The sequence below is a fragment of the Lampetra planeri genome, chromosome 16 (assembly GCF_965212315.1).
Source record: "Lampetra planeri chromosome 16, kcLamPlan1.2.h2, whole genome shotgun sequence".
Classification (NCBI taxonomy): Eukaryota; Metazoa; Chordata; class Hyperoartia; order Petromyzontiformes; family Petromyzontidae; genus Lampetra; species Lampetra planeri.
This window is the reverse complement of record NC_136122.1, coordinates 8406256-8427596: the sequence shown is the minus strand read 5'-3', so window position 1 is coordinate 8427596 and position 21341 is coordinate 8406256. Positions and strand designations below refer to the sequence as shown.

General features: G+C 45.6%; 1 protein-coding gene across 1 annotated transcript in view; it reads right to left on the bottom strand.

The window, feature by feature from the left end:
- The window catches only part of SLC67A1 (solute carrier family 67 member 1), a 149145-nt gene that overhangs the window by 2888 nt on the left and 124916 nt on the right, over positions 1-21341 (bottom strand). The window contains exons 8-9 of the mRNA XM_078601482.1: positions 19537-19638; positions 4316-4436 (exon numbers count right to left, since the gene is read on the bottom strand). Of these exons, the coding sequence (XP_078457608.1) occupies positions 4316-4436; positions 19537-19638 (223 nt within the window). The remainder of the gene's footprint in view (positions 1-4315; positions 4437-19536; positions 19639-21341) is intronic.

The following is a 21341-nucleotide window of genomic DNA, read 5'->3' as shown; positions in this document are numbered from 1 at the left end:
ATGGCATACTAAACTTTATTTTTGTGAATGGAGGGGTATTTAACGTGTGATTGCAGGTAGCACATGTGGTTTGAATGAAGTCTAAGCAGTAGACCAGTTGGCAAGTCACGTGTGGTGTGGTCAAGGGAGGGTACTCCCACGTCTTCCAAGGCATCTGTCTAGTGTGGAGGAGTAGGCCAAAATACCATCTCGAAGGGATCTCTTGAGCTCCATCATTTTTGGAGGTCCTTCCACCTGCAGTGACGCGAGGTAGTAATTGCAGGGCTGCACCTTTGCCAAGCCAGAGGGAATATTTTTCCAAAGTACCCAGTCATGTGGGGGGATAGGTTTTGGTTTCACACCAATAAACTGCTGACACGGTGCCCGGCATGCCACATCTTTCCGCCTGCATATTTTCAGAGCGATCGGAACACAAGTGAATTAGCAATTGCGTGGCATCGCTGTTACATTTCAGGGCAAATCCGTACAAGGAGAGAGAGAGGGAGGGAGGGAGATAAAAAAAAATGTGAAGATTGCAAGCGTCCATGTTGCTCAGAGGTCACTCACTCAATTCGGATTCCAAGGTTCAGTGATTTTAACTCCTAGCCCGGCGCCACTAACCCGCTCTGTTGATGGCACGAAATGAGCAGCGTGACATGCTGTCACTCTCCAGGTCGGATATCTCCCTTGATTCGTCTGTTTATCCCAACGAGTACAGGACGCTCCCTGACACTGCACAGTACAACCAGGGCTAGTTGGAAGTTAATTCTTCTCCCGTGGAATTCGGACTTCACAATTCCACACCCGACAATTCCTTCTCGGAGTTTATGTTTTTTTATTACACGCTTTTTATTAACTCACTCTGTCTGTTGTTGTTGTATCCACAAATCTTGTAACTCAATTTTTACCCACTTCCCAATGTGGTATCGACTGCAAACTTGGTATACTTATGTCATACTGATGACAATACTATATTCTATCATAAAAGTAATTTTGTAAACATAATTTGTTATATGTTCTATTTCGGCTTGGGTCTAATCAACTGCCGTTGGCTGTAAATCACCACGGCCCCTTACGTTATGGCAAGCTTCTTGGCCACTTCCTGGAGACGTGGAGTTCTTCCATTACTAGTACGGTACATTTCATTAAAGCGTGTTTAAAAAAAGGTTTTTTTTATAAATATTAATTATTTTGTTAACGATAGCAGTGAACGACAGTGCCTCTAGTGGCTGTTGGCGGGGCTGCTAAATCTTGCGCCACGGCAACTCGTTTCGTCTCCGGCACACAACCACTGAAAACGATGGCTTCGAGGCGTGTTGTCCTTGCTTCTGTGCTTAGCATCCAACGAAACACACGCGCGAGTAACCTAAACAAATCCGGGGGCGGTAAGTTGCGCACAGAAACGTCGTAACACTGGGATCCGTAGCTGTAGTCCCTTTTATACCAAGTTCGGAAGCAGTGACCCGCTGTCAAAGCACATCTGCTCCCAACAACAAAGGAATCCTGTCCACATTGAAACAGCCAGAGAGGGTATAGCGAAACTGCCTGTGTGTACATCAGCTTGAGCAAGGGCCATGCATTTGCTACTTGACACTACGGTCACCTGAATGTCCATTGATTGGTCAACAAATGAAGAGGTGGCTGGTTAAACGAACGATTGTCGCTTGATATAGCCACCGAACCGGTTTGCACGGCGTTGACAATTTCCATTCCGGCAGCTGCCCCACTCATTCCCGTGGGGAGGAATTAGCAATACCCGCTGCAAAGATGACGGCCGTGAATTTGCTCCCACGTGTTTTTCGGATTGTACTGCACGTTTCGCTGCTCGTGCCGTGAGCTTCGTCGGGAGCCCGCACGGATTGAAACGTCGGACATCGTTACCCAGCGACACACGCGGCACAAAACTGAAAACACACCGGAGAGCTATGGGAGGGGCGCAATTGCGAAAACATTCGGTGCACGCGTGGGCCACTTTGTGATGGGTCATGGCCCAATTTTTTTTAAAGCCGTTTATTTTTTCAGGAGGACCTTTCATTGAGATATTGGCCTTGTTCCTTCTTGGATGAGGATATTAACATGTGGGAGGAAACTGAGAGTCGGTTTTCTCCATGACATCTGCATCACCATTTGCACGAATCGGGTGTTTAAATGCCCTAGAAACTCAAATCGCCTTTCATCACGTAGCCAAAGGGACCCCATAACTAGATGTGCTTTTGTGGCAACAAGATGTCTTCATCACTAGACTGTAAATGGGTATTAGTCTGCTAGTGTAGGGGGGGGGGCGTGATATTGCTATGCCTTTTTGTCTCTCAAGTAATTTGCATCATAGCGGATAAAAGCAACAGTCTGCAGAGACACAGACATGCCCCTGTAACTTTCCCTATGTGGCAACGATTACCCCGGGTTCTCTTTCACAAAGCGTCAACAACTTCTGAACGGGTTGAATAGTGAGGGAATGAATTACATGCATTAAACAAAGCAGTACAATGCTTCTACAAACACACACACACGGCAAAGACAGCTTGATCGAAAACGACTCGCCATTTTGCTCTCACGGCCAGACTGCCTTCATTGTGCCGTCTCCACTAATAAAAACACATTAGGCACTTAGCGTGCGGCGGGGCTTACACGGAGCGGCTATGGGGTGAGGCTCTCACACTCGGCAAGAGACGGCGCCTACGCAGGAGTTAGACCTTGCCAACGTCGGCTGTGCCACTGTGAGATGAGAGGCATAAACGTGGCGCTGGGCTGGGCTGGGCAAATCCGGCCGGTGTGTTTTTTTTGTGTGTGTTGCACCCTTCACGCAGCTGCTGCCCGTTCCCACAAACGCAAGGTACGGGGATTCAAGATGCCGATTATCGGGGGGGGGGGGGGGTCCTTACGGCTGCGAATTCCGCGCGCGTGTTAACTCAATCCCCATTTTTGCGGGAGTGATTATCTGCCACGGCAAAATGTTGCTCGCATTCCGCCGGGTGGGTCTTTATGGGTGCCAAATAATAAGCGAGTGAAGAATTACAGGGGTAGGAGGACGGGATGGGTGGTGGTGGTTGGTGGTTGGGGTGGTGGGGTGGTGGTGGTGGGGGTGAGAAACGGAGTTTTAAAAAGGATGCGGTGTGAAAAATCTGCCCCGAAACAGCAACAACCGCACAGCTCTTGTCGCGCTCGCAAGGTATCGTGAAACGAGACGAGATGCCCCCCCCTCTCCCGGTATCGATGGAGGTTGCGTTAGCCTCACTCTTTAATTGATTCGCGGAATGAAATTTTCCGGGCGTCACCTACCTACCTCCTACTGCCCCGTGCGTCCAGACCGCGTGATTATAACGCGGTGATTCACGACGCCACTCAGCCCCCCCGCTCAATCCCCGTGTCCTGATTCACGGCCCAGCCTTCCCGTAAGTCCCGCCACGTAATGCGCTTTAATCCTGCGAAATATGCGCACTAAGTGCGCATTACATAATGGCACAAATTGCCGGTGTTCTCGTTAACCCCTTCGTTTCCCGGACCTGCAGCCCCTCTATCCGTGGGGATTCGTCGCTGCCCTGCCTTGTTCTCTTACGGTGGGTGGCTCGGTTACAATCGGCATGAAGCGACCCGCGGTGACGGATAAAGGAGCTGACACAATTCATCAAATATCAAGGATGTGGGGATACGCGCCGGAAGGTGGGGGAGGCTCAACAATGGTGCGATGTGCAGATGTCATCGGCGTGCAGTTGATATTAGTCGTGGTTTTGATGTGTTTGTAGCATGGGCGGAGTTTGCGGCAGGGGGGGGGCAATGCCCCACCCGAACTGGACAACTTCATCAATTTAAATTTCGATTTAAAGCTTTCGTGACTGCAGGGATTCATCTTCTTGGTTCTATCGGTAAAGTTACGTAGAAGGGAAGTAATAAAATAATAAAAATAAACATAATTATGTTTTAATAATAATACAAATAAACCATAATTATGTTTTATTTTTATTATTTTAATAATAATTATTAATAATAATTATTACGTGACTTTACCGAAAGAACCAAGAAGATTCATCAATTTATTTTCAGGAGTTTACAATTAAGACGAAGAAAAATATAAAGACGTGTATTGTATGCGCAAGCGATTCCTAATGTGAGGGACATAGCGAACCCCTGCAGCACCCCCCCCCCCCCCACATATAGAAGTCAAACTCCGCCTTTTAGACTTTCTAGGTTTCATTTGCAATGCGGGGAACGTTTTAATTTCTCTCCCCCCCCCGCCTTTCACTCTTTGCGGTGCACCTGGGTGGATTTCTCTCCCAACGATGGACGCGTCTTGTTGTTGTTGGTGTTGTTGTTGTTGTCTTCCCACCCGGTGTTCTACCTGTGTTTGCAGGCGGCACGACCTTAGTCAGCAAGCTGTCCGACATCACCATGGTCATGCCCAGCCCCAGCGACATGGGAATGGCATTCAGGCAGAAATGAAACACCGAAGTCATCATGGCCTGCAGAATGTTCAGGGCGGAGACAACGAGGGAGACGACACAAGTCAGGAAATGGTGGTTATAGTACTTGTACCACCGCAATCATCACTGATGCCAACCACCACCGCGATATCCACAACTGTAATTTCAATTTCCACCATTACATTAGCACTGTCACCATTTCCATCAACAACATGAAATCAATCAACACCACCACTACACCACCCTATCACCGTCACATTCATCACCATCACATCCCCCACCACCACAACTACCGCCAAATCACGTTTGCCACATTGCTTCAACCACCACCACCATCTTCACATTCATCACTGCCACCATGACCATATCCATCACCATCTCCACCACTGTTGCCACCATCAAGGTCATCAATTGAAGCCGTAATTTTAAATTATCCCATGTGCCTCACTGCAGAAAACACAATTTTGCTCAGGTGCTATTTATTTTGCTGGCAAAGTGAGGTAGGCAGACCCACTTAAGAGCGAAAGAGAGATTGAGTACAGTGGTGCAAGAAGCCACCGATTAGCACATGTTGGGTCATTCTGGACTGGGCAGTGATTCACATTCATTCATTCATCACGCATAGTCAGCGAAGGGCCGCTGCGTCGAGCACGTAACCACTTGCGACAGCATTCGCAAAAACTGCTCTTGCTGCTATACACCCGCGTCTCGAGTGATTTGTTTGATTGACCGACCACGGGAGGGGGGGGGCAGGGGGGAGGCGACCACGGGGTCAACGCCATTCCTTTGGGGGTCGCAGTCCTCACTTCAAACATCGACCGCCAACTGCAGTGAGCGCAATTTGCTGCAATTTGCGCATCAAGATGGGGGCGACGTCTCCACGAAGTGGTAGCCGTCTCCCTCGAACTCAGCTCGGGAATGGTGACATATGCGACGCAGGACCCGGACAAAAAATCCACGCGACCACGGGGAGAGAGACACGCAAACTGCAAATATACAGCAGGAGGCGTCAGGGTCGGGATCGGGATCGAACCCACGTCCCCCCTGTATACCAGGCGAGGGAGTTAACATCTCGCAACTGTGGCGCCTTAGCAATGCCCAGGCCTCCGCACCATACAACAAAGCTGACAAAACACAGCACTCGTAGACTCTCGATTTAGTGCCCAGACTTAAACGTTTCTGGGACCAAATATGGTTCAGACCATTCATTATTCCTGAGTTCAGGCCGATCCAGTGCACGACATCAGGTCTACATCATCCAGCAAAGGGTATATTGAGATGTGCATTCTAGACGACTGGCAAGCATGATTTCCTACATACTGCAACAACAACAACCGCTATTCGCCACTAAGTGGCGGTGACGTCACCACGACGCTTGTGCCAGGCCATGTGCACCTTGAGGCCACGTGAAGTGTCGAACGCGCGCTGGCAGGAGGTCACGGGGCAGACCTAGGTGCCACGGGTCGACTGACTGAGACGACTGGCTGATGCACCACCTGTGCCCCCTACTGTGCCAACATGCTGGGCTACATACTGCACACATTATAGGACACATATAGTTGGTGTGATTGTTGTTATTTTGATAAGGATATGACTATCTGCAGGTTAGGTATGCAATGATAAATCGATTCAATTCCAATCAATTATGCTGCTGACGATGCGTACGCATCGTATGCTTCAACGAGGAATATATTATTTACAATACATGCAAATTATAATTTCATACCTAAATAGTGGGAAGCTAATAGAATTAATATTTTAAGTTAGTTTAACACGTAGCAGGCTTTCGCGACCAATATCATCCATAATACAGGGTTTTTTTTGGGGGGGTTAGATCGCATGAATATATAAATGTGTCGTTAAACGCGCCACCACTCAACACAACCAAATAATAAGATTTACATTTATATATTTATGCGATGTAACCCAAAAATAACTGTATTATGGATACTATTTGACGTTCTTTGTCAAACCACTGTTGGATATAGTTCTCCGCACGCTGATGTCGGGCAAGGAGGTTGTTTGACTATACTTCACCAAGCTCGTCAATGTGGGTCGGTGAAAAGGGGGGAATCCAGGACCAGTTCAGATATTGCTTGCCACTAATGTTAGCCATGGTCGGGAATCGAACTCAGGTTACCTGGCAAACCGCACAGAATTAACGAGGCAGAAAACATTCGACGAAGCATGTGAGACAGACGGTGCCAATGAAGTGCAATTTCTAATCAAGCCAGGACAACAAATCGTGACAATTCATGGAATCACCAGAGGGGTGAATTACTGCGTGTCTGTCTGCTGCACAGCATGAGCGCACATTGATTGTTTGTAAGTCACCAACCCTGTCACAACTTAAGTGAGAACCCAGTGAAACCTGTTCTGAGTGTGCATAAGCAAGCGAAGAAGCATAAATATATCGGCTCATCCACTGAACACAAATGTTGGAGGATAACACCTCGAATAAAAGTTGTACAAATGAGCAGTTAGCAATAACATTTCACTGCCCAAAAAATAATTCTCAATTACATTTCTTCCTGTTTATTTCCAGAACAAATCCATTTTTATCCGCAACCCTTTCGCTCATGACTCCTATTATCCACCGGAGCTTGGGAGTAGCACGACAAACGCGTCATATCATCTGTGGAAGATTTGCACGCATACGTCTGGTGTGGGTGGCAGCAATGTTGACAATGATGCCACGTGGAAATGGGAGGGGGGGACGGCAAATACAAATACAAACTTCAGTCACAATACTCTTTGGTTCTTTCGGTAAAGTCACGTAGGTAGAAAAATAAAATAAAATAAAAAACATCTAATTATTTTTCGACCACCGTGACTCTACAGAAAGAACCAAAGAGTATGGATTCCTGCAGTCACGAAAGATTCAAATCAAGATTCAGTCACAATCTGTCACACCTGCCTTGAGCCAATGACTGAACGTCTTCTTCAGAACATAAGTTGCTGATTGCGTTGTACTTAGCACTCCGTGCCGTCTTTGAGCCCCGCCCCCCTCCCTCCCGATACGTTCCATTCATTGGCTACCACATTCTGATGAGCCCCCCCCGCCTCTCCTCCCCCCTTCAACTTGCTTATAAGGGATTACATCTTCAATCCCTGCCTCACTTGATGCAGCTAATCTGGCTGTGACGGCCCCACCTGATGACGGAGACTTGTGTTGCCTCCGAAACGTCGTGATTTTTGTTTTATTTTATTTTCATTAATTTTGATGTTTTACCTACCGAAAAAACCTAAGGATATTAAAGGTTGCCGTTTGTAACACGTGCACATGACATGCTCGTTACAATAACAACAACAACACCCACAAATGATGCGTAGTAACCGTCCAGGGAGTTTACTCCTCGCCCCGGGGCTTGGCTACGCCTTCCCCTAATTGTCCACCAAATTCTGATTGTCTCCACTGCATTAATATAAGGGGCCGTCCATAAATGACGTCACGCGATTTTGGACGATTTTTTACCCCCGCCCCCCCCCCCTCGTCACATGGCGTCACAAAAAGTCAGACCCCCCCCCTCAAATCTGACGTCACAAAGCTCTGCCCCCTCCCCCCCCAAATGAAACATGCTTCAAATCGCTTTAAACTGTTGTCATTGTAGTGCGTATTTAATGTGGCGCTGCACTTTGATGTAAAACATTTATTAAAAAGTCTATTTAATTCAGTAGAACGTGTTGTCTATATTTATTTAAAGTTGCGCATTTTGATGTGACGTCATATTTCTCACCCCCCCCCCCCCCTATCGTAACACATCGTCACCAATTTCTGACCCCCCCCCTTAGGTGCGTGACGTCATTTATGGACGGCCCCAAATAGCTGAGCACAGGCCCAAAACGCAACAAATATTCGATAACAAAATAAAAACTGTGAGAGATAAGAGTTGACTCGTTTCTGGAATTGAGCGCGGTTACTGCAGACTTGGAAAAGAAACAAGGGGAAGGAATTCCAAAGTTGAGCAGCCTTCTGCTTCTTGTCGTACGGCTGATGTGCATGCAGAACAACGATTACAATTTCACATTCAGGTGGTCAAGCCAAATAAATAACAGGGGTAGCGGAGTGGATCATCGCCGTGATGTCTCCCTTCGTAATTTGCGGATCGGGCATCGTTGTTCGGGTCTGTCCTGGATGACCACAGTGGCACAACGGAGAGTTCTATTTGTGTATCGCGCATCCGCATCTACTGCCGTGGTTTGTACCAGTGGATGCGGTTTAGGGTGGACCATGAGTTACTCTTTGGTTCTTTCGGTAAAGTCACGTATAAAGATAAAATAATAAATTAAATACTAGCATACGACGTTTCGATTGCAACACAAGCAATCGTCATCAGGAATAAATGAAATAGAAACACAAATCTAGTATACTTAGAAATGTAATGTAATACAACAGAGAGTCGGATACCATAACAGTCAACACTCTACCTGGTTGATTACGTTCTTCCTGAGAATGCTAAATTTGAGAGAGAGATAAAACACAGAACCAGAGACATATAGACAGACATATAAGCAGATAGATATCACAGAGATACATAGAGAGAGAACAAACATAGGCACACAGAGGCATACATTTTTAAGTATACTAAATTTGTTTTCTATCTCATTTATATCTGATGATGATTGCTTGTGTTGCAATCGAAACGTCGTATGCTAGTATTTAATTGATTATTTTATCTTTATACGTGACTTTACCGAAACAACCAAAGAGTAATTCCTGCAGTCACAAAAGCTCCAAATTATATTTGGTGGACCATCAGCTTCGTGGAAGATCAAACCCAGAGATCTTCCACGTCTTTATTGAGCAGCAAGAGTAGTTACCGTGTTGATGAGACTGAGTCGTCAACACGGGTGGAGTTCACACGAACAGGAGCCGTGGCAGTGGCGATAGAAGAGGAACAAGGAGGCAACTGACCGCGAGTGACGAGAGTAAATCAGCGAGTTCTGGAGTCATCGATCAACCCGATTGTTTTACTTTGAATGCCCATCAAGTACAGTGAGGTGGTGGGGGTGGTGTGCGCCGTGTTGGCATGTGGGAGGAGGGAGCGGGTTTAAAAAAATGAATTCGACAAAGTTGGCTTTCCCCAAGAGAGGAAGTTTGGCTTAGGGAGAGCAGTTGAATCATCCTCCCATCCCGAGGTGGTTACAACTGTGAAGACATTTAATTGTGCCATGCCAGCTCAGGTTTCGGCTTGGGTTATAGAGCAGAGAAACACAAATGCCCACCGCTACCCACGGTGGAGTGAATGGGGAGGAGATGAATGTGGAGGCACGGTTGTTTTGTTATTGAGGTTCGCTCCGGAGAAGGGGGAAAAACACATTGCAAGGTGAGAAGGAACAGTGGGGAACGTCGAATAAGTGGCTGGAAACAAAAAAGCAAAGGAGCCAATTGGATCAAAAGCCTTGCGCACAGCAGGTTACATTTCATTAAAGCAAAGAGGGCAAGAAAAGCTAGCGGCAAGGTCAGACCGCTGTAATGGTGCAAAGCAAATCACTATCACAGGAATAATATTTAATGGATATGGAAAGTACGCACTGTACAGAGAAGAACACGAAGCGCCAAAGGGTGCACGCACACACACACGAAAAAGCGAACGCCGGTGTGATTGCATTTCTCGCGGAGAACGCAAGGGAAACGGATGGGGAAAGGGACAGAGGTCGCAAACGGGGTTTTGATTCCTTACCCGTACCCGGCCGCACCAGGGTCGCAAACGGGTACCCTACCCGTACCCGGCCGGGTAGGGTACGGGTATCGGGTACCCGATTGCGACCTCTGGGATGAAGCCATGTTGCAGGCGCGGGTGGGTTGATTCTAACAAACTTGAATTGTGAGAAGAGACAAGACGTTGGGAAATGAGTGACAAACGGTGACTCACCAGTGACTCACGGCCTACCCGTACCCGGCCGCACCAGGGTCGCAAACGGGTACCCGTACCCGGCTGGGTACGGGTAGCCGGGTACGGGTAGGGTACGGGTATCGGGTACCCGATTGCGACCTCTGGGATGAAGCCATGTTGCAGGCGCGGGTGGGTTGATTCTAACAAACTTGAATTGTGAGAAGAGACAAGACGTTGGGAAATGAGTGACAAACGGTGACTCACCAGTGACTCACGGCCTACCCGTACCCGGCCGCACCAGGGTCGCAAACGGGTACCCGGTTGCGACCTCTGGGAAGGGAGTAGCGCATTGGAGAGATCGGTGCGCGATCGCAGCTCTCTCGCTCTCTGCCTGTGTCCCGGACCCAGCCGGCGCCTGTAGCCGTCAATCTCGGCCTCTAATCCCCGAGGCCCCTTTTGGCTCTTAGCATTCCAAAGCTCTTTCAATCACGGCGATTTTACGTTTCCGAATTGTGAGTCTTAAAAATAAAAAAAACGTTTGAATGTAAACTTGATTTTAACAAAGGAGGAGAGAGAAAGAAAATACCGAGTGAGCCGAGTTGCGAAATCCTTTTGAAGCAGCCTAATACTTGCGTTGTTGTCAGCGATTATCCATCCCCCCCCCGTATAGTCACCGTCCGTGTAAGTTTACCTTCATCGAGTTAAAAACACCGATTAACGCCCACAGTGTTACTAATGCCGAGGGTCTTGCGGCCAAACGAGGCGAGGTTCAACCCACAACACGCCCAGATTGTTGAGGGAAGTGCTGTTAGCGAGCCCCTATGAAGGTCGGCATGGTGCACAAGAGGGTGGGTGGGCCAGCACCACGCCCGACCACCTTTGTCTCCCCAGTGGCGATTATTTTACACACCGCACCAGGTACTCATTTGAGGCTGAGTCGACCTAGGGGAGGCCCAGGACCAGTTCAGATAATTGTCACTGGTGTTGGCCATGAGTGAGAATCGAACTCGGGTCGTCAGGTTCGTAGCGCAGCGTGCTAACCACTGCAATACCGCTCCCCACAACACATCGGAGAGCGAAGATCCCTTGTATAGCCTTAACAGATTGTTAGGGCAAGTATGAAAGTGCTAGCTAACAAGAGCAATCACAGTATCACTCGCAATATACTAAGCCAGTGCGTATGCATTCTCTGGCTAATGTGGCACCATATAGTTTTTAAACGCAATCAAATAATCTTTCAATAGTTTTTTTCGTAATTAAAGTTCATGATTTGAACGTAGAAGCCGTTTGGTGTAAGTGCTATATATGAAGGCTGGCACGGCATCAGTGTGAGTGGTGTGTTCGTAATTTTCAAAAGTCAGTCGGAACTGCACTGGCTTAGTGCTTGAACCTGGCTGAGCCCAGGAGGAACTCACGCTCTCAGGGGGACTTGACACTTCTAGAGCCACCAGCTGTGGTCTCATGGGGTCAATAGATTCGCTGCATGAGAGGCGCGGTATAAAACATAAATAACGATGATCATGAATATAGAAGGGAGACGCATGTCCTGCGATGTCACTTTCTCAGGTCAATTTGTTGGCTGCGTTAATGTTTAAATCCTATACATGGCAGAGCATCACAAAACTGATTTTAGCTTAAGATTGTCGAAAGTAACCCGTGTATATATGTTGAACCTTGTTGGAAATTAACTTATTTTAAGATTACTTCTCGACTCAAACCGTTGGCAGTGGAGTCGAAGGGAATCGACATGCCCCGATGCGATTGACAATTCGATGCAGTGTTACGTTTCCGGGACGTAATGAAATGGTTCTATTTGTTTGTATTGCCTCATTTGTACCATTTCTTTTTTGCTGTCTCTTATTCGGACGGTTTCAAACACTTAACCTCGACGAAACTGGAGCATACAATTGGCACACGAGACACAAGGTGGATTAAAAGGGCCTAATAATAAGACCGTGTCCTCATCCCCCCTTATAGACCGTGTAAAAGAGCAATCAATTCATGATAAATGTTCAGTGGCCATCGCTTCCGTGACCGTCAGCCGCATCAGACCGTCAACAGGCCGATGCGCACACCTCCGTCACGTTTGGGTGAAATTAAAGATAAGCCACATGAGTGCGATTGTGGCCATGCAACTGTAACAATACGTCTGAGCTCTGCAACGGAGCAATAGCGCAGATACACACAAACTCTCTCCTGAAGGTTTCTCGTGGCTAGCAGACCTCAACATTGGTATTTAGCTCCTGAACATTCTGCTGCCATACACAACAAGAGAATAGTGTCTTCTTCTTCTTCTTGGTTCCTTCGGTAAAGTCACGTAGAGGGGAAATAATAAAATAATAAAAATAAAACATAATAAAATACAATTGAGAATTGTATTTTAATATACTATAAAAAAAAATGTATTTTAAAATACAATAAAATACATATGTGATATGCACATCCCTTTGTTAAGGCGCTCCTCTTACACCCCCCCCCAACTCAGCGTAGATATAAGCTCCCAGCTTGACAGGTTCTCATTCTTTGCCTGAAGACGGCTGCTTGCGTTGTGGCCGAAACGTCGTGAGAATTGTTTTATGCTAAATTTTTATTATTTTATTACTTCCCTTCTACGTGACTTTACCGAAAAAACCAAGAAGATGAGAATTGTATTTTATTATGTTTTATTTTTTTATTATTTTATTATTTCCCTTCTACGTGACTTTACCGAAAGAACCAAGAAGATGAATCCCTGCAGTCACGAAAGCTTTAACTCGAAAGAGAATAGTGGCCATCGTTTGAATGTGAGCTCGGGTTTATTTGAATTTTTACTTAAAGCTTTCGTGACTGCAGGAATACATATTCTATGGGTCTTTCGGTAAAGCCGCGTAGATAGAAAAATAATAAAAAAAATATCACTACGTTTTGATCGCAACACAAGCAATCGTCGTCCTACTCTTCCTCTTACCTGAAGACGATTGTTTGTGTTGCGATCGAAACGTCGTGATATATATATTTTTATTATTTTTCTATCTACGTGGTTTTACCGAAAGACCCATAGAATATTGATTTGAATTTGTTACATTGATAATATAATCCCATTCGGCCAGTTTTCCCTGGCTGCGTTGAGCACAGCAGCAGGAACAAAACAAAGACAAAAACATCAACATTGCAGAGAAGGAGTACAGGGTTCCTCAAGGAATATCGCACAGCTACCAAGGAAGGCATTGGACGAACATAAACATGAGAGCGAGAGGCACCAGAAAAAAAATATTACTGCAGTGCTCAGGTCCCGCCAGTAGTTCTCATCTGTAAACACCTCGAGAGTGAAGCATCATCACTGCATGCAGGCCATGTGCAAATGTGCTCCTAAAGGACGTGAACTGGACTCTAACAGTACGAATATTAGTCACCATATTTTGACATATATGAGTTGTACACACGTTATTAAAGTCAACTGACTGAGATTTGCGAAAGTGTTATGACGGTTGGATGGGGTATAAAAGTGTTACGCAAATGTGTTTGTTAAGCACTATATTGTGTTGATTGTGGCTATTGATGTGGTCATTGTAACGTAACTGGGAAATGTGGAAAAGTTAAGAGTTGAAAATATTGTTTTCACTCTCTGAGTTCCAAATATGATCCTTATGGCGGTACCCCGGGGTACCAAATAATACAAAATGGGCTGAGGCAATTACATATTTTATTTCTGGGACACTATTTTTTCCAGGGGTGTACTTCACTCCGCGACTGGGGTACCAATCAATCCGAAATCGGTGCCACACTCCGCGGTGTCCAAACACAGCGAGGACGATTGCGCTGAAACCCTGAACGCTCGCGGTACGCACCGTGGTGGTGCATCGTAGTGTACAGCTCGTCGAGATGAGTCGATTGCCGCGTCGCCGACCATCAACAGACTAAACATGACTGCATCACGGACATTATGCGAGAGCCGGGGTACTATGGTACCCTGGGATACCGCCATGAGGTTAATTTGTTATTTAATAATTGTAATACAGAGACGCCCTTATAGGTTTTTGCCTATGAAGAATTTGATGTACAGTGCATTGCAAAGATGGTTTTATTTCTTTTTTAAGACATGTGCAAAAAAAATGTGTAGTGTTTATTTGTTCCATGCGAATTTTAGAGATTGCTGACCCTGAAGTGCCGAAACAGTGGTGCCTTATGCGGTTATAGACATGTGTAGAGTGTATGCTGAGTGAATGTAAGTTGTATTTCTCTGCCCTTTGAGGCAGTGAAACATCACTGCATGCAAGCCATTGGCAGTGTGTGCTCCTGAGCAGTAAGCGAAGAACAAGAGTGTTCATCCGTTATTGTTACAGACATTCAATAAATGTTGGTGGCATTTGGAATGGACCCTGCCCCCTCATTCTAAAGATGCTACACACATACATTTTAAACAATCGATTCTCACGCGCACTATATGAATGCAGGTATCGTGAACGTAGCAATCAATATTAATGAATTAATGCGTCGTTGTGCAACTTAGTATGGAGGGAAAGCGGTTGGTGGCCTGGTGGGTGTGGATATGAGGAGATGGGATGAAATCACGGACCTTTATTCATTGAGCAAGATGATAGAACTGCGCCGTTCTTGGGCCAGAAGACCCTGATTTCCAATAGTCATGGAAACCACTGTTGGGTCACCCGTACACATTTTAGACGCTATATATATATCAAATGAAATGTCAGTACTCCTTGGCACTGTCTTTGCTCTTCAAATTGCGTGATTTGACACCCTTTCTCCCAAACACTTATTTGTGCGGATGTATAACTGTGAAATAGTACAACTCCTTTTTAACCTGCTCTTTGTCAATACTTTCTTATATTCAAAGGTGGCAACCCTTCAATGATTTTAAGGCTAAGCTTCAATAGTATTCACAAACAGAAAACGGACCTGTAGCACAGTGCCCGAACTACGACACCACACATAGACAAAGATCCCCCGTACAGCCTTAACAAACTGTTGGGGCAAGTGCTGCTAACGAGCACCTATGGAGGCCGGCACGGCACACGAGGGGGTGGGTGGCCAGCACCACGCCAAGCTGCCTTTGTCTCCCCAGTGGCGATGTTTACACACCAGTTAATCATTTGAGGCTGAGTCGACCTAGGTGAGGCCCATGACCATTTCAGATATTCGTCAGTGGTGTTGGCTGTGAGCGGGGATCGTACTCGGGTCACCGGATTCGCAGGACACTCCTGCTCTCCACACAAACTGCTTCTCTACACAGACACATACTTGTGGGTGTGAAATGAATGTAATGAAGCCGCTGCAAATTAATCTGTTAAAAATAAAATACTTGATAAAATGATAGACGACTAATTAGCATTACATTTCTGGCTCACGCACACAAATGAACCACAGGAGTTTTTTTTTTTATTTTAAAAGATGTAGCAAAAAAATATCATTAAGTATGCAATGTTCTTTGTGCTGATCTTCATGAAGCAGCGATTAAACGTTGGAGCTCAGTGTGACCTGCTTATACGCAATAACCCCCCCCCCCCCCCAAAAAAAAACAATGATGATCTTGCTGCGGTTACCGTTATCGGATTATTGCGTTATTTTTACAATACCATTTTGCCTCGGAGCACACGTAATACACGGAGCACAGAGAACAGCTGCAGCGGGTAAGAGCAGCGTTTACCGTGACCTTTGGTGCCTAAAATGCCAGGAATGTAATTGGAGCCAAATGAAGCTTTTTCAAAACTTTTATTTTGGTTGCATTCGTGTTAACAAAGGCGGGGGGGGGGGGGAGATAACTATTAAAAACCCCATCAAGTTAGACACCGCAAATTGCACGCGCATCGGAAAAAAAAATTGCGCTGAGCGCTGCCACCACCGAAACCGCCCCAAAAGATGCGATGTATCACCGCCACAACAACAACAGCGCAGACGTGGGGAAGGCCGCACGAGAGGCCGGGCAGCTCGTTAAAGATTTGAACACCGAGGGGAGATGAAAAAAATTAACCCGTAAAAACTAAGTTTTTCACTATAAATCCTTTATATGCGTGGCGGCTAGAGTCCTCTCGTCCTCTGGCTTGAGATGGCTGCCACCTATGGGTCAGATGATTGCGTGCCACCATTAAGCAATTGGTAATTAAATATAAAAAAAATTTTGGGAAAAAAATTTTCACGAAAATAAATTGTCACGCACAACGAGTCTGTGTGCAAAATGTCAGCTTGATTGGATTACGGGAAGTGGGTTAAAAAACGACCGAAAGATTTGCACGGTCGTAAGCGCGCAAGCAAGCAAGTGAACTTAATATGAAGGATTTAAAAAAAGTTTTCGTCAAATAAATAAATGGCGACGGCAGCTCAATGTAACCGAAGCCTTCTTTGTGGCAGACGCCCTTAATTTTGCCAGGCGAGCTCTCGTTGAATGTCATTAGTTTATTACTTTTTAAATAACATTTGGGGTGAATAAATGTGTAAATTTACAAGCCCTTTTGTCAATTCTTCTTCTGGATGATGGCCTCCTCACGCTGTGTGGGTTGTTCGGGTCATTTGGCCACACTTTGCCATGCTAGTCAGTGTGTGTGTGTGTGAAGGCAGGTAAGCCTAGACATGGGAGCATAGTACATTGCAATGGATTTTGTGTAACGTTATATTCACGGTGGTTGCCTAAAAAAAGCACAATCCAGGCTCAAACTTGCTTAGCTTTCAAGATCTGACAAGATTGAGTGTATTACAGGTGATTTGCTCATAGGCAGCAATTGAAATTAGATGTGTGCTCATTTTTAAATTGGCATTCTGGCCATGACAGATACACAATGGCCTCACTGATATGAATGACATAACAGTATAACGTTGGGAATGTTTATTGTAATGCCGCATAAAACAATACTGGGCAACTGAAAGGAGAATAAAACTGTCCGCTCGCCACCAAACGCCCAACGGTGGCGATGACAAACCCACTTGAAATGCTTCAGCCGCACCGAACCTCACAAAAATAATATTCAGGGCCTACCTTGGCTCCTCCCACCCTCAACCAGTGTATATACAAATACTGTTTTCTTGGAATTTCTCTCACTTGATACAGCTATCGTGCTGTGACGGTTCCACCTGAAGACGGAGGCTTGTGTTGCCTCCGAAACGTCGTGATTTTTATTTTATTTTTTATTTTACTTTTATTAATTTTAAATTTTTACCTACGTGACTTTACCGAAGAAACCTAAGAATACCACTTGAGGTGGACTACAGGTGACCAATCGACGACGGGCCGCAAAGCGTCCGAGCAGGTGTGTGGGGTCGCGCGCGGGCGTCCTGTTCCGCAGCGCTCGCCCCCCTAAACACGTCGGGGCCGATGTCCTCTCTCGGGCCGACCGCACAGCTGCGCTGCTTCTCCCGACGAGAGGGACATTTCGGCAGCCGTTTGTTCAACAAGCCTGAGCCCTGCTGATGAGTCCCAAACGGTCAAAAAACAAGTCCAGGGGTCGGCTTGTTTAAATCAATGCTGCGGGGTAATATTGGTCTTTAAGGCAAGAGGTCCGATGGACTAAAATTATATTTCGATTTAAAGCTTTCGTGACTGCAGGGATTCATCTTCTTAAAAATAATAAAATAATGTTTTATTTTTATTATTTTATTATTTCCATTCTACGTGACTTTACCGAAAGAACCAAGAAGATAAAATTATATTTTTATTTATACATGGAAACAGTTATATTAGACTTCCCCTATTTCAATGGAGGACAGTTTGGGTTTCTCCATGAATGCCATGATGTTCTATGCAGGGGGCAATGACTGTTTATTCTTTGCACAGTTTTTAATGGCTGGATATTTAATTTAATTGAGCATACATTCAATCAAGCGGTATGGCCTCACATAGAAGCCAATGTATTGATGAAGGCTATTATAGCCGGGTTGGCTACACTAAGGTCCCCTTACCATGATCTCGTTTATTAAAATACAGGCTGGTGTGCTCCAATGTGTCGCATGCGTTTAATATCGCTCGGTCAGGAGTGAACTTTTTTCAAATTTATATTTATTTTTAACAATCTCTTCGGAGAGACAATTAAGTAGATTGTCAAGGCGCCCACAAAAAAGCAATCATTCCATTCAGCCCTTTCAACTACTTCGTGGCGGCAACCTAATTGGGTGCATTCAATCAGACGGAAATTTCAAGGCGTTTATATGAAAGCAAATGAGCGCTAAGTATTTATGTGATTATGTTTTTTTTTCTGCAAGGTCAAAGTTGCAGACAAAAGTTTCAGCTGCAGAGAGGGAGGGAGAGTTTGCAATCTACCCTTGTGCTCGGCATACAGAAGAAGTAAGGTTACAAAATGAGATAAGACGTAAACATTTCATGGAATCGTTTAATCATAGCTGCGGCCTTAATCTCTGTCACAGAGCAAATCCCACTACAGATCAGCAAGATCTATGGGCAAGCCAAATTCCCTCTACATAGCTAATTTATATATGGAGAATCATTCTTGGAGCTATAAATCTTTGTACATACATCTCAAGAGATGTACCCTGCATAAATAAGATTCTTTTTTTTTACAATTGTGGGTTAGATCTGGTTGATCATGCAAGCCATTAAGGGGAATTTCACAAATTTCCCCGGTCATCTGCGGCTAAAAGAGGTATCTGTTGTTAACTGCGCCTCTGTTTGTGAATGTGAGAGTGTTTTCATTAATGCAAAGGCCAATGCGAAATTCCAGTTTCGAATGTGGCTGGGCGCTCGTTTGATGCAAGCGGCAGCCCAGCGGTTCGACGCGACGCTCCCTTGCTGCGAGCGTTCACAAGCCCGTGGCCTCTTCCAACACTCCGAGACACGTTCACGCTTGGCCGATCCAACTAAAAACAGACCTGCGATTTCTTCTCACACTCGGGGCACGCAGGCTTGCAGGGCAGCGCTGTCGGAGGTGATGGCCACGGCCGTTGCGATTGTTTGAACCAAACCGCCCGCGAGTGGAAGGGCCTCCGCTGGGAGAGGACGCTCAAGGGCATTTGGTCTACTCTTCCAGTCTGGCCAGATGTGTTGAAAGATGTGGATGTACGAAACGCAACGTGGCGGTGGAGAGACGGGGTAGGGGAAATGTGGCAGCTTCGTAGCGGCACCGTTAACGAGGTATATGCACCTCCGATTAGAACGATTGGCTACGTAGGATACGGAAGAGGTTCAACATACATGCAGGTATATGAACCAAATTGCTTCTGCGGAAAATACTAAATGAGGTACACTGTTGAGACTGAACTCAACGTACATCTGTCCATTTATCCATACATCCTTTCATCCATCCCTACACACCGCCTCGGCCTCATTCCCTGGGTGCGTCGGCGTGGGTTGACCGTCTTACCGAGCCGATGCCGACGAAGCTCGTGATGCCGATGCCCCAGAGGAGCAGGCTGCCTTCGTGGAAGCGCTTAGTCAGCCGGCCCATCAGCACCCCCTGCATGACCTGTGCACACACGTGGGCCGGAGGCACGCGTTTCTTAGCTTGACGTTCCACGAGCTGGTCAGGCGAGGTCCTGCGTGCGTGTGTGTGTGTGATTCGGGGGCGAGGAGGGGAGCGGGGGGCGGAAGACAACCTGGGGCCATGTTGTCGTCATTATGAGCAATATATGTGTCTTTGCTGTAGAAGTCCCTTAAGTTGAATGTTGAGCCAAGGTCTGTCCATTTCGTGCGCTTTCCCAAGCATCCCCTGATAGGGTGTTACTGGCCGGTAATGAGAAAATATATGCTGACCTTGAAGGCAAAGTGAGGCTTGCTGTCTGGCCAAATTAACCACCAGAAATAAAAAAATAATCCCCTTACACACACGCTGGACCTGCCTGCAAATATGTAAGCAGTTACTGCAAACTTTACTTATAAATATATGCAGAACTGCCGAAGAAGTTGTAATACCTGGAAAGATCAGACCATGTCTGTCTAATTAAGTTTATTATAAATAGCTGCAGTGATAGCAGGAAGTGTTACTACCTAGGCCACATTGCCCGAAACGACCACAAATACCAGCTATTAAAGCTAATCCTGGAAGGAAAAATCGAAGGGAAAAAACGACCAGGACGGCCAACAACGACATGGCTCAGTAACATCAAAACATGGCTACAATTAACAACAGCACAAACTCTACACGCCGTGCTAGACCGGGACCAATATCATCGTGAAGTCGCACACGCCGTTAGGCAGCACTAAAGAAGAAGAAGATATCATGTTCTTGTCAATATGATACAACATTTCACAATATGACAATTATCACGATATCAGTTTCACACAACTTAGTCATTTTATTTAACCTGTTTTAGTGCATGTTTTGTGCTTTGCTGTACTTCCAGTACATATAGAGATTACTTAAAGATTTCTTAACTGCGGTTTACTCAATTTAAGCCTGCCATATGTCTTTCTAATCATTAAAATCCACGACGCTTAAAATTCACAAGCTGTCAGTTACACTAAGGATATTAAAATAATGAATTAAACTGTGTTATGTAACAGCCATGCTGTCAATTAATACATACATCATTTTACAGAGCATTAATTTATGGGTAAGATAGCTATTTATTTGAAACTTCAATGACCGAGTTTGCTATTTCAATTTTTTTTGGCAGCAATAAAAAAACATTTCAGAAAAATGTAATTAGCAACGATAATCAAAACATAACTGTACTTTGTGCAGAGGATGCTGTGGTCACCGTGGGTCTCATAACGTACAACGTTTCATAGGATTATACGTAAGTCGAACTTCTTTCGCATCGTACATAGTCAACCGTGCTAAATTTCCAGTGAGGGATTGCTATATGGTGGCAACCCTATAGGTAAACATTAATGAAAGCCCTTTCCACTAGGCCGCACTTTAATGCTGCCTTTATGAAATTGCAGCTAAAGTGCCAAGCCACGGCGAGCCTTAATTTTGGCAAAATCTTTATCAGGGTTCTCAACATGAACAGAAACGCTATATTCGTTGCTTCATTATATTATGGCACTTTGTCCAAGGGTTGCCATTCCAATTATAAAGTGTCGCGAAATGTGGGGGCTGAGCGTACCCGCGATGGTGTAAAATGAGAAGGTCACAACATAACTGTGTGTGTGTGTTCCTGTGAAATTCGTGCATTCCTGAAGCCAATTAAAATATATATTAGCTAATAGATAAGAAATTACCAT